We start from the raw sequence: 13,503 nt of genomic DNA, 5'->3' as shown, positions 1-13,503 counted from the left end.
TGATATACAGCCAAAACAGTAGGTGGCGGCATGCACCAATAGCATTTGTTTGCGGACCGCCATAATATCAAAGAAGAGGACCCCGTACAGAGGTGGCGGCAATACACAAATAGGTGTAGTCTTCCATAAATCTTTATAGAAGAAGAAGAAGAAGAAGGCAGCAAGCTAGCTAAACAAGCATGTTGTTACTCGACAAATTGCCCCGATATGACTGCTATCAGACCGTTCGAGATGGAGCGGCCAAGACACCGTCCGTTTCTGATCGGTGTTAGCGGAGGAACGGCCAGTGGCAAGGTAGGTAACTAATAATAGCTAGCGTGCCTTATCTAGCTGTATGGGTTAGTAAGAGCCAATTTATGCTTGATCCGAAAATGTGCTCGGAGGCGCCGTAATGGTGGTGGCCAGATTGAGCTCTGTACGGCATCGCCGTGTTGTAACAATGCGGAAGGCTCCGTATAGCTCCGCATTGACATGATTGAGGGCAGAAGGTCCTGTGTAAACACAAACTGACTAACTTGACAACTTCCTTCACATCAGCTCTGCGCCGCGAAGCATGAATGCCTTGACTTCTGCAGAGGCCATATCACCGTAAATACTGCACGGCAGATCAGAGATTGACCATGAAGCGCCTTTAATTTTAGGTCACATCAACAAACAGTAACGTTAGTCGGAAACGTTAGCGTAGAATCCCGTATTATCGGCATATTCAACAGCGTTTAAGAAATATATTACCTTCAACAGTGTTATCTTGTGATCAAGCCTTCAATGTTTTGTGATTATTGGTGTCGTAAAAATGTTAGCTAACGGTTTAGCAATTAGCAAGTTTGACATTTCATTTGAAAATATTACTGTTATCTGCTTTTGATAAGCGGTTTAGCAAAAAAATACGTCCCGTATTATCTGTATACGGCCCCCAGTTATTGGGCACCTTACTATTTTGTTCAATTACAAGATATATCCGTTTAATTTTGTTGAAAAAAGAGACACCAACCACGATAGTTGACTAGTTGGCTAGTCTTCAGGTAAAAAATAATGATTTGCCTGTCAACTTTTCATTGCGTAGCCCGGTGCGCCCTCTTGTGGACTCTTAAAAAATGGTTCTTCACCACATATTCAGTGTTGTAACCAAATGAAATATGAGTATTAATAATTTACATCAAATACACTTTAATTTCAGTTATGTGCATTAACATAAAACAATGAAAACACTGTTGGAGTTTGTGTTGCAGAGGTGCACTTGGAAAGTAAAGGAAGAAATACACAAGATGGGTTCAATAAATATATATATTATATTTTAGACATTCATTTTTTTGAACAAATAAATAATTTCATATGAACACAAACAAAACAAACAATTAAATCTCGACCTCCATCCCTATATTGTCACAAAAATCACAATAAAAATCCAGCTCCACCGCTACCTCTTGATCCCACTGCACACACCTGCAGTGGAACCAGTGCTGGCAAAAGTCACAGCACACCCATGGCACCTCGGATCTACACTCCTGAGAGGAGCTTGCAGGCGGATCACGCTCCCCGCAGCGAGCACAGCAGGTGGTGTCTTCTTTTATAAAAAATTTAATAATAATACAAATTGATTAATATGGTTTTGCAAAATGTAGAAGTTCTTCAACAACAATAGTAATTGATACAACTGAGAGAGCGAGAAAAACAGATTATGAAGTACCTGAGAGTGGTGCCATGGGTGGTGTGACAGATGTGACCGGTGTAGCTTTTCTCTTCCTTTTCTGTGCTGCAGTTTGAGAAAAAGTAGTGTTAGACAGAGCATGTTGCATGAAAACCCTTTTCAACTTTTTTACATCAATACCTCTGGAGGAAGCTGCAGAGGTTTTGGAGGAGGCGGAGATGACTTGAGGGCTGGTGCTATTTACTGTAGATATATAAAGATATATATATATTTTTTTTTTACATTGCTGTTTTATAAAACAGATAACAAACAGTCATTTTTTCGTAATTTAACATGTGTTTACCTGTGGAGGTGGTGGTATTCAAATTGCAGGGGGCAGGGACACCAGACGAGGCTGCTATGGTGGTGTGACCAGGGGAGACGGAGGAGGCAGTTGGTCCAGAGGAGGCCGTGTTGGTGGTGACAGACATGGGGGGTGGTGTGCATTGGGGTGGTGGTGGACAAAACCGCCGACGATGGCTTGGAGGAGCTGGTGTTTGTAATGGTGGGGTTGAGGGGCCGACGATGGTGTGGCCGGGAGAGTAGGCATGTGGCCTTCTTCTGCAGCTGGGGACTCCGGCGGCTCCTACAGGTGTTGCACACTGGGAGGCACTGGCAGTGGTGATGCAGCTGTCAGTAGTGGTTCCAGCAGAGGCGATGGCGTCAATGGTCTCATCCATGGCAGCCCTCTCCTGTGCCCTCTGTGTTCTGAGGGCTGCCCGACGCTCTTTCTCCTCTGCCCCGGCCCTCTCCTTCTCACCCCTCTCCTGCTGGCGCGTGTATTCCTCCCCGGTGAGGCATGTGGCGACCACAGGGAGTCTTCTGTATCGGTCCAGCCGATACTTCAGGACAGTAAGGATGTGCCCCAGGTCCTTCGCTATCAGCCCCCCCCTCTATTAGGGGGTGCTCTTCTAGAGCTAGGGATAGGACTGGAGCAGCGGCTGGGACTGGGGCAGGGGCTGAGGGTCCTCCTGTGGTCGCTGGGGAGGAGGTGCTGATGGATGGCACATTGCTGCTGGTTCCAGTAGAGGCGGTGTTGGGACCCGGTAGGGTCCGAGACGGCATTAAACGGGACCCTTCAATGGCTGAAGGGACAAAAGGGAAGAGGCCACACTTCTTAAACCCTTCCACCACATAGCGCATGTCCTTGCATCGCTGGTACGGGTAGCGGAATACTCTGGCAAATTCTGATTTGTTTACCATGTAGGAGTGGTCAAAATGGCTAAGGTCTCCAGCTACCTTGGAGAACTCAGCCTTTAAAGGGCCAAAGTATGCCACGTCCAGCGGCTGCAGGACATGGGTGCAGTGTGGTGGAAGACAAAGAAGTATAACCCCTTCCCTTAGTGCCACCGCGAGCACTTCCGGGTCCATGTGGCTCTTGTGCCCATCAAAGAGGAGAAGGAGAGGGCGCTCTTTCACTGCATACTTAATGAAGTGCTGAAACCACTTCCTGAACAGGTCCCCGTCAATGTAGCCACTGCTTGACTGTCCATACAAGGCTTGGGGGGGGCCTCCCAGTGTGTAGTGGCCACCGGGGAAACACTTGGGGTAGATGATAAACGGGGGGATGTCCTCCCCAGTTGCGTTGAAGCTTCTCATAAGAAGCGAAGAAGGTGTCCATCGTCGGACGTGTGGCACACTCAGCTCTCCCCCTATCCAGGGTGTCCGGCCTCCTCATGCTTAGGTTCTTGTGCCTCCTGAACATTTCCCACCACCTCTTCCCCAGTGGTGGGATTGTTTCCCCTGGGTGCCGAAACCTACAATAGAATAGAATATATAATTGTCCATCCAGGATGAAAATGTTTGTTTTGGCATCACCATACACATACACATTTACATCACACACATTGATAACAGTCAGTCCAGCATTCTACATACATAAACACATAGAACACCAAATACCTGCGTATTTTGTCGGCGTATTTCATCAGCCTCTGTCTGGTGAAGGGGGAACCCATGGCTGGCGCAGTAGATACAGTACTGCACCAGAGACTTTTCATCCTCTGGTGCAAGCAATGTGGGTGGTCCACTGCGACAACCATGGGTCACCCGGCCGCTCAGCCTGTCCGCCAGGGTCTGCCGAGGTACACCATGCACCTTGGTAGATAAGAAAAGAAAACTGTTACTAGCAGATAAAATTCACATACACATGGTAATCTCCTAAAAACAAAAGATGCCTAACCTTGGCAGCCTGGCGGATAGCCATCCCTGCCCCGCAGTCCTCCATGGCATGGAACATGTCCACCTCACTCCACTGCTTCCTCTTGACTTTCTCCATGCTGCAGTGGTAAATACATGTAGCTAAATAACTTGGCATACTATACACATTTTAGAAAGATAACTCAATCTGAATATGTATAAACATTTACATTTCAAAGCTAAGGCATTGAAAGGTGATGAAAGTTTTCACAATAACTGAAAGTGTACCCACGTTTTATGTTTGATGTTATCTGTAATGAAAATTAGTGTCCCAATTAGTGTAATATTGATGCATACATTGTACCATTTAACTAAATACTGCCTCTATGTAGCTGTTGTAAGATGAAACATAGCCAACAGTGATAGGTGTCAAAAAGTTCATGGTTCAAAGTTCCAAATACATTTTTGCAGATTGTGCAAAACGCCTCCGTCAGAGGACTCCAATTTTGATACGGTAAAGCTTGACAACATGCAGCTGTTTTCATGATATGTATTATCTAAGACTTACAATTTCTTTCCTTTTTGCTTACTTAGCAGTTCTATCAACATTTAGCAACTAAGATAGCAACATTAGAACATCCGTTAGCTATATTTCAGAGGTAAAAAGTTGGATATTAAATTAGGTGTGGTCTGTCGCGCAGTCGAATTTTACAATATGCAGCGTGTTCCACAAAATGTGTACATATAACTTTTTTGAAAACTCTCAAAACCTAACTTAACTTACAGAAATTGCACTGAAAATCGGTGGTCAGCTAGCTAAAAGGGTGTCGTTAGTCACAAAACGTACCGTTATTTTTCAGTCCATTTAAATGTTGAGCTCGAGGTGATTCAGTCCTCCAACCGCTAGAGTGTCCGAGGTCAGGGGTGTCTGATGTTTGGGGAAAATTAGCTAGCTTTCGTTGCCCCATGCACTGAGAGCAGACACGCCCCTGTACCAAAACGTGATAACAATTTGTATTTTCTTTGGCCTAATAATTTACGAACGTCTGTTTTCATAAATTTAAGGCACTTAAAGTTAGCTAGCTAATGGTATACAGCTAGCTAGCTATCTAGTTAGAATTATTGCACACTCTTAGCTTGGTTGTGATGAATGACTAGTGTGACTGAACTGAAACGTTTGAGCTGATATGATTGAACTGTGGCGTTTGATGTTTGACCCTGCAAAATACTGGTTAAACAATTAGACTGAAATAATTTGGTTTATTGTTGAAATATAAATATGCACCAACTTTAACTAATTAGGTGGGAATGATTTGATTTAAATAAATAGACTAAAGTACTTTAAATAACGGCAGAATATTGGGAACACTAAAACGAAAAACAGCTCTTCAAAAGAGCCTACTCCCACTGAACACTGGAGAGAGAGTTGCGAGGGGAGGGGCTGGAGAGAGCGAAAGTGTGGCTTTTGGAGCCAGGAAAGACTGGAAATGGCACATTTATTACTGAGGTAAGGGAAGAGAGACCGAAAGCGAGAGAGAGAGAGAAGGAGGCGGTAAGATGGGAGAGGGAGGTGAGGTGGGGGTCGGGTGTTGTAGCAGTTGCTAGGCGACCATTGCATGTATAAATTAGGGAGAGAAAAAGAGTTTGTGTCACAGTGTGTGGCTAGCCTGTCTGATGACTCCAGCAGAACGTGAACAGGGGACCAGTAAGAGGTTGTGTGGTGTGGCTAGCCTGTCTGATGACTCCAGGGGAATGTGAACAGGGGACCAGTCAGAGGTTGTGTGGTGTGACTGCCATGAGCTAGCTGCCTGTCCCTCCCTGAGTCTGGTAAATACCCAAAACAATCTCCAAAGAAAATGCCATACCTCGCCATAACTGCAGAAATAGAGATATGGCATGGCTGGCTGTTTTAATTATTTAAAAGTTAACATTTTAGAAGACACTTTTATCCAGAGCGACTTCCAGTAGTGAGTGCATACATTTCCGTTCTCTTCTTTTCTTTTATACTGGTCCCCCATGGGAATCGAACCCACAACCTTGACATTGCTCTACCAACTGAGTCACAAGGGACAACATTCATGGCTTGTGGGGCCATGTGTGGTGCCGTCTGCAGATTATGGAGCATGTATCTAAGGGCTGGTAGCTAACCTGTAGACTACTCCGCCCTCATGTGAACTAAGATGAGGGAAACAGATCACAATTCTAAAACTGAGAAAGAACCCTAACTAGGAACGACCATTTCCATTTTAGTCATTTAGCAGACACTCTTATCCAGAGCGACTTACAGTTAGTGAGTGCATACATATTTAATTTTTTTCATACTGGTCCCCTGTGGGAATCGAACTCACAACCCTGGCATTGCAAACGCCATGCTCTACCAACTGAGCTGAACGGGACCATTGATGAGGGCAACATTAAATTGATACATAAGAACACATACTGTAGGGACGATTTCTAATTTATGCACACTCACTTTTCTCACTTACTTAAATGTAACATTGATATCAGTGCATGATTTACACCAAACTGAGTTACTTATATAAAAACACATGTAAAGTTTTTGGCCCAAGTAATGGTCCCATAGTGTGTTTGTCATTGAGTGTATGTGTGGAGTGTGACAGCAGCCTGTGTTACCTTGTGTTGTGTAGCAGTGCTTTAACAGGTGAACTGATCCTGTTAGTGGCTTAGTGTTGAGCTAAATCAGATTAGCTTTCTTCAGTCACCTAGCCTATGGAGCTATGGAGGCCCGTAGCCCACCCACACTGAGCTTGGTCCCGTTTTCTCTCTCTCTCTCTCTCTCTCTAAATTCAAAGGGGTTTTATTGGCATGGGAAACATATACTGCCAAAGCAAGTGACTCAAGTGAATTACACAAGCAAGTAATTAACTCTTTCCTTTATTCAGAAACGACAAACAGATCCAATTCCTTCAAGCATCACAAAACACAGTGGGAACTCAAGCCATGCATCAAATGACCGATTGCTTTAATTCGATTCACCCCTGTGGCTACAGTAGTCCATGAGGCATAGGAGGTTGGATGTTTTGTCCCCCTCAGGAGTAAGAGCTCAATTCTAAATAGCCTTTGTCTCAAATGGCACCCTATTCCCTACACAGTGCATTACGTTTGACCAGGGCATAGGGCTCTCGTCAAAAGTAGTGCACTATATAGGGAATAGTGTGCCATTTGGGACACAGGCTAAATCCCCCTTGTTGTCCCTTGGCTGGTTCCACTACCAAGCCCACTGAGACAGACCAGCCGGTCGTCTCTAGTCTTACCTGATCTGTAGGGCCACACTGGTCACTCTAATCTAACCTGATCTGTAGGGGCCCGCTGGACCCTTATTGTTGTCAGATGATGGTCATAATGGAGTAATCTCTGAGAAATAGATTGATTTCTACTGTAATCTCCTAAACCCAAGTGACCTTTACAACTATGGCTGGCTGCTTCAGGCTTTGAAATAAGGGAGCAACATAGAGCTTACTTAGGTTTCTCTTTCTCTTCCTTCAGCAAACATTATGGTAGTGCCTGTTACTTATCCAGGTCTTTATTCAGTAGTAGGCTACCTGTAGCTATTTGATTTGGGTTTGTATTAAACTGTAGGGTAACGTAAAACAACCAAATGTTTGGGAAAATGACTTCCGAACAGTGAATTTTTTTGCTAAACCTCACATTCAAACCAACATAGTGAGGCATGATACACTTGTTTTAGACCACCACACGATTACATCACTGTGCCAGAGGAACAGGGTACGTTCTGTGTGTTTTCATAAGAAACAAACAATACAATCACTAGACCTCCATCCATATTATTGTGACATTTCTGTTAAGCCATTTGAGAACTTTACAACAAAATGTCTCAAGTAGCTATTCGCTTTTGATTTTCCCATACAATAACACCTGAGTGTATTTTCAGAGGGAAACATTTAAGAAAAAATGATTTATCAAATAAGAAGCCAAACATTTTGGTCTGACAGTCTGAAGTGTAGTGGCCAATATCAATAAAGTAGGCCTATATATACTTATCCAAAGCTCTCAGTTAACAGTCAATCATTTTCTAGAACTATTTTTCTCTACCACTTTGAGAGGGCATTTCAGTCATAACCTTGTGTTATAGTTGGGTTTTGTTTAGCTTGGAATGAATATCTCTTGATTATGTTTTCTATTTTTCCAATACCAGATTTGAATTACGCAATTTCTAACAGTTGTCATGCAGGAATAGGAGAACTCGTGATGTGATGTGACATTGCTAATGAAATGGGGACGTCTCTTGCCACCAAGCCATCAATTAAACTAACGTTAGTGTCTTGTTTTCTGTCTGTGAGATTATTTTGAAATGTGTCAGCTACTGCTCTCTGCTCCAACCTCATCATCAAACTGAAAATATGCCAAATGTCAATGCATTTCCTGCGTGTGACAGGTCTTTAACATGGTATATTACACACAATTCATGGAAACTTTACTCAACTCACAAAATGTTGAAATACACATAACCCCTTTCTATGTGATAGATTTAGCTAAACTGTGCTAATCTAGGAAATAATAAACCTGTCTGTTTTTTAGTCAACAGTATGTGCCAAAATCATGGAGTTGCTGGGCCAGAACAAGGTGGACCATCGTCAGAGGAAAGTTGCTATCGTCAGCCAAGACAGTTTCTACAGAGTCTTGACACCTGACCAGAAGGCCAAGGCACTCAAGGGCCATTACAACTTTGACCACCCAGGTGGGGGTGGCAGGTAGCTTAGCGGTTAAGAGCGTTGGGCCTAAAGATTGGACCGAAAGGTCGCTGGTTAGAATCCCTGAATTGCTCCTGTAAGTCGCTCTTGATAAGAGCGTCTGCTAAATGACTAAAACGTAAATGTAAAATGTACTACAGGCCTGTATGAATTGTAATAACATAAGTATAATCGTTGTAATAACACAAGCTCTCAGTCAGTCACTTATCACTTAGATAACGTGGATTTAGTTAATCATGGCGTTTAATGAATCTTTGCTAGAATTATAAATGGCTAATGTTCTGGCTGAACAGTGTAATTGAGTTAATAACCTTAATGTTTATTACAGATGCTTTCGACAAAGAGTTGATGTACCAAACCCTGAAGGATATTGTGGAGGGGAGTGTGGTGGAGGTGCCGACATATGACTTTGTCACGCATTCCAGGTGAGAAGGAAACATTCCATCCAGACCCAGTGTACAGAAATGCCCCTTCTTGAATTCAGACAGACGGGATCAAAAATGCCCACCCTCCACATTCCAGAGCTCAGATAGATGACCCTTGACCTAAAGAAAAGAAAAACCAAAAGAACTGGGTGTATTCATTAGTCTGATTTCATTGCATTAGTCTGTTGCAAAACATTTACTCCAAACTGAAAACTTTGTGCAATGAAAACAAGTTTATTTTGGACAAATTCAGATGGGTCTCTCCCGTTTCGTTTAGTCTGTATGCTTCCGTTTGGACCCTAGAGTAAACGGTTTCCGTTGCAAAACGTTTGGCAAAAGACCAAACGTTTTGCACACTAGGGCAGTTCCCAACTAAATAAAATCCTGGTTGACCCGAGAGTCGTCTGTTCTTTTGACCAATCGCTTTTAAAACGTGTATTTTTCCAAACACCCTATGTTTGAATAAAATCAACTATATGTAGGCTACGGAGCTTGTCTGATGGTTTAAGCACTGCGATTAAAAATGAAGACACACAAATGACTAAAGAGGGAGCCAGAGATCAATATAGCCTAACCAGAATTTTTAAAAAAACTGTTCCTGACCCCCCTCCTCCCTCTACTGCTGGTCTTCGCAGATTCTGCCGTTACGCTCCTGAAGTTGCCGGTAATAGGCTACGCCAGCGGTCGGTAACCTTTTCCATTTGGAGTGCCAAGTTATCGTACCATTTCTACTGAACTGCGTGCGTGCCAGTTATGATTTTCATTTTTCGTAGAACAGTTTCATTTAATTTATAATAGTCTTCAAAACTCAAAATCAATGTTGTGGTTAATCAACATTGAAAATGATACAAATCTAAAAGTAACTTCTATTGCCATTGCCAACTATGTAAAAATAGCCTACATATAGCCAACAAATAAAAACATTGCAGCCTGCAGGTAGAAAATATCCTGATAAAAATAAATATACTATAAATCCCATTGGCTACGCATGGCCTGTCTGCAAGGAACTTAAAACATTGTATCAACTATTAACTTGGTCCAGCCTGATGCTCGTGCTAGCAAACTTGCAACATTGTATAAAATGTTTTGGGCCCTCAGTTTCCTGTGCCAGTGAGTTCCGGACAGACAGACAACAGCTGTAGGCTATTTTGCGCAAGGGATAAGAAGTAATCAGGTAGGCCTATATTGTGACGTTTCCACTGGATCAGAGGATGACATTTATTTTGCCTTTCATGCTGTGTGGTTATCGAAAGGGAGAGAGCTGGAAATAATTTTGAAATAGGCTACGTTGAGGAACTATTGTCATTTTCAATGGATGTAAAAACAGACTTCATTTACTTGCTGTATGAGGCAAAGAAAAAATTACTTTGAGAAGCTCCACAGTGATGGTGAATTAAGAAAATCTGAAATAGTATCAGATCCCCAAATGGGCACATTTATAGGCCTACATTTGCGCGCAGGCCAGGTAGCCTAGGCCTACTTCTATGTGTTACAAGGTGCGTGTCCTTACTCAAGATTGACAGGCGCGCTCCAAACAAAAGACAATGAATAAATTAACAACTCAGAAATAAACGTAGGTTGTGCGCTCTGCAAACAACGCGTCCACTCCGACAATGACAACGGTAAGACTGTAATAATAATAATACATTGAATGCATTAACAGAAAAAAAGCATTAACAGAAATTACCATAAACAAACATTGTAATTAGAAATGATGGTAATTAACGGTAAATGTACTAGTGGTGGTACTGGTGTGCCATCCCCGCGGTCTCCAATGGATTAGTCCACTGAGACGGGCGTCAATCAGACCGGTGTCGTGTGCCATATATTTAAAAAAATATATTTGCCACTGTGAAAACTAAGTGCAGACAGCCATTCTGATTCTGTGTTGAATCATAGAGCACGGCACCTACTGCTTTCGGCCGTTCATCGTCCCGGTGTGTCCCTCAGACATGAATGTCAATGCATTTGCAGATTAATTAACACACACACACACACCATGCATTCACGTGAAAGTTAGTCTGTCAATAGAATACCTCTGTGTGTACTATACATTTGGTGCTTAATGTGTGTGTTTTTTCCAGGCTGCAGGACAGGATCACGGTGTACCCCGCTGATGTGGTTCTGTTTGAGGGCATTCTGGTATTCTACTCTCAGGAAGTGAGGGACATGTTTCACATGGAGCTCTTTGTGGACACTGACTCTGATGTCAGGCTGTCCCGCAGAGGTACTACTGAAACACACACACACCTAACAAGGGGATTGTCACATGCACGTCCACTTCCATACTCATACACACACTTTTCTCTAGCATATTTGATGTATATACTGTATTGTCACATTTGTCTTGGTCCTGACCTGGTTGTTGTTGTTGTCTTGGTCCTGACCTGGTTGTTGTTGTTTTGGTTTTGACCTGCAGTTCTGCGGGACATGAAGAGAGGCAGAGACCTGGAGCAGATCCTTAACCAGTACACCACGTTTGTCAAGCCAGCCTTCGAGGAGTTCTGTTTGCCTGTAAATGTCCAGCAGAGCCACACACCCTCACCATACACCGATGATAACTAACAGAAATTGGACACTTTCATTCATTATTAATAGGGCTAATTATGGACATTTAAAAGATAATGACACATATAACACCCAGTGACTAATTTATATTATGTTCTAAATGCAGTCTTTTGAGAGCATTAGCTACCAAATTTAGATTGATTAGTTATTTTCCCCCCCAGACCAAGAAATATGCAGATGTAATTATTCCTCGAGGAGTTGACAACATGGGTAAGTTATAGCACTCTGATGAAGCCTTCAGACTCATACCCTCTCCATATCCCTCTCTCTCCATACTCCTCCCTCCCTCCATCTCTCTTATTAATCTGCCTCTCATGCTCAGTGGCCATCAACCTCATCGTGCAGCACATCCAGGACATCCTGAATGGGGACCTCTGTAAGTGGCACCGTGGAGGAGTGGTGAATGGGCACAGCCGGGGCTTCAAGCGGGCCATCTCGGAGCAGGGGGACCTGGATAACGCCACCTCCAACCTCCCCCTAGGGAAGAGGGTCCTACTGGAGCCCAGCAGTCGCCCCCACTTTTAAATGGAAGATCAGTTCTTGTTCACATCATGTTTCTACAGTGACAGGCATAGCATGATTTGTCTATCAAGATTTGGTTGGTGAGGTGATCAGAACACTAGTACTCAGGGCCCGTATCCACAAACCATCTCAGAGTAGGAGTGCTGATGGATCAGTGCTGATGGATCAGTTTTGCCTTTTAGATAATGAATAAGATTATATGGATAGTTTATAAAGTTCAGACTGACTCTTCACCCTGACTCTTCTAATAAACGGTATCATTATTTTACTGTCAATGATCTGTATGCAGGTGTGCTCAACCAGGTCAACAAAGAGGATATCCAAGGTAGCCTATCATAAAGGTGTTGTCCTAGTGACCTGCCCTGGATGTGAAAAACACCACATTATTGCTGACAACTTGGGTTGGTTCTCTGACCTGAAGGGAAAGAGGTTGGTGGCCAAGTTAATGTAGTTGTGAACATTTTACATGCATGCAACAGTATTACAATGTTATGCAGGCAGGGCACTCTCGCGTCACCTCAGGGAGCGCAAACACACACTCGTTCAGAGCCCTCTGCTGCGCATTTCACCATCCACGTCAACTTCCCTGATTACACGGTAGTTCCCCAGTGTAAGGCGCTGGTCGATTCAGGCGCAGCTGGGAACTTTATGGACAGGTCTTTGGCTAATAGTCTACGTATTGTCTCCTGTAGCTCAGTTGGTAGAGCATGGCGCTTGCAACGCCAGGGTTGTGGGTTCGATTCCTACGGGGGCCAGTATGAAGAAGAAAACATTTTTTTATGCACTCACTAACTGTAAATCACTCTGCTAAATGACTTAAATGTAAATGTATTTCCCCTATTGATAGTGACCTGCACAGCAGAGAAATGGAACTGCAGTCATAGTGAATCATAAGTGAATACCGTATTAATAGGCTGTAACGTTTGTGTGGACTAAAGGGGCCCTACACACTTCACGCAAACCCAGCATAATATTCACAGGTAGTTCTAGGTACTTTTGTGTGACTCAGATTTTGGAACGGACCATATACGACGCTCCTTCGCTCTGTTTGCATGCAGCCTCCTTAAGACTTGAGTATTATTCCTGAATATTTTTTATTTTTTATTCATGGTTTGTTTTTTTCCCCTACAGGAACATTGAGGAAATCCTTGCAGCGAAAGGGGAGAAAGTGAAGAGGGTAGAAGGAGAGGCGGTCTTCGAGATTGTTGTAGACAAGTCCGGCAAGGATTCAACACAGACTGCTCAAGATGCAGATGCAAAGAAACCTTCACCTGAGTCTGATGACTCAGGGAAATCATGACTAACTCTCTTTTTATTTTTTTATTTTTTATTTTTTTTATTTCACCTTTATTTAACCAGGTAAGCCAGTTGAGAACAGGTTCTCATTTACAACTGCGACCTGGCCAAGATAAAGCAAAGCAGTGCAATA

The 13,503-nt window shown here is 43.3% G+C and overlaps 1 protein-coding gene across 2 annotated transcripts; it reads left to right on the top strand.

Annotated features, from left to right (window-relative positions):
• The first annotated feature begins 107 nt into the window (after positions 1-107).
• Positions 108-12,436, top strand: LOC121561780 (uridine-cytidine kinase 1-like). Of its 2 annotated transcripts, XM_045218480.1 has the most exons (8): positions 212-294; positions 8,004-8,121; positions 8,387-8,546; positions 8,888-8,984; positions 11,069-11,211; positions 11,404-11,498; positions 11,714-11,762; positions 11,875-12,436. In XM_045218480.1, exons 3-8 carry the CDS (start codon positions 8,408-8,410, stop codon positions 12,075-12,077), a joined length of 726 nt encoding a protein of 241 aa, XP_045074415.1. In that variant the 5' UTR covers positions 212-294; positions 8,004-8,121; positions 8,387-8,407; the 3' UTR covers positions 12,078-12,436. The 2 variants fall into 2 exon arrangements, with proteins under 2 accessions (XP_045074414.1, XP_045074415.1); XM_045218479.1 differs by lacking the exon at positions 8,004-8,121 and having other exon boundaries at positions 108-294.
• The last annotated feature ends 1,067 nt before the right edge of the window (positions 12,437-13,503 follow it).

This window comes from Coregonus clupeaformis, unplaced genomic scaffold (genome assembly GCF_020615455.1).
Source record: "Coregonus clupeaformis isolate EN_2021a unplaced genomic scaffold, ASM2061545v1 scaf1602, whole genome shotgun sequence".
In the NCBI taxonomy this organism is placed as follows: domain Eukaryota; kingdom Metazoa; phylum Chordata; class Actinopteri; order Salmoniformes; family Salmonidae; genus Coregonus; species Coregonus clupeaformis.
Note: the sequence above shows the minus strand (reverse complement) of the source record. Positions and strands in the feature narration are given on the sequence as shown.

Bases quoted from the DNA above. Each gene is read 5' to 3' on its own strand.
- LOC121561780 (XM_045218479.1), top strand. From the start codon at position 208: ATGACTGCTATCAGACCGTTCGAGATGGAGCGGCCAAGACACCGTCCG. The intron at 295-8,386 runs GTAGGTAACTAA...TCTGTTTTTTAG, and splicing joins GAGGAACGGCCAGTGGCAAG to TCAACAGTATGTGCCAAAAT. The intron at 11,499-11,713 runs GTAAATGTCCAG...TTTCCCCCCCAG, and splicing joins TCGAGGAGTTCTGTTTGCCT to ACCAAGAAATATGCAGATGT.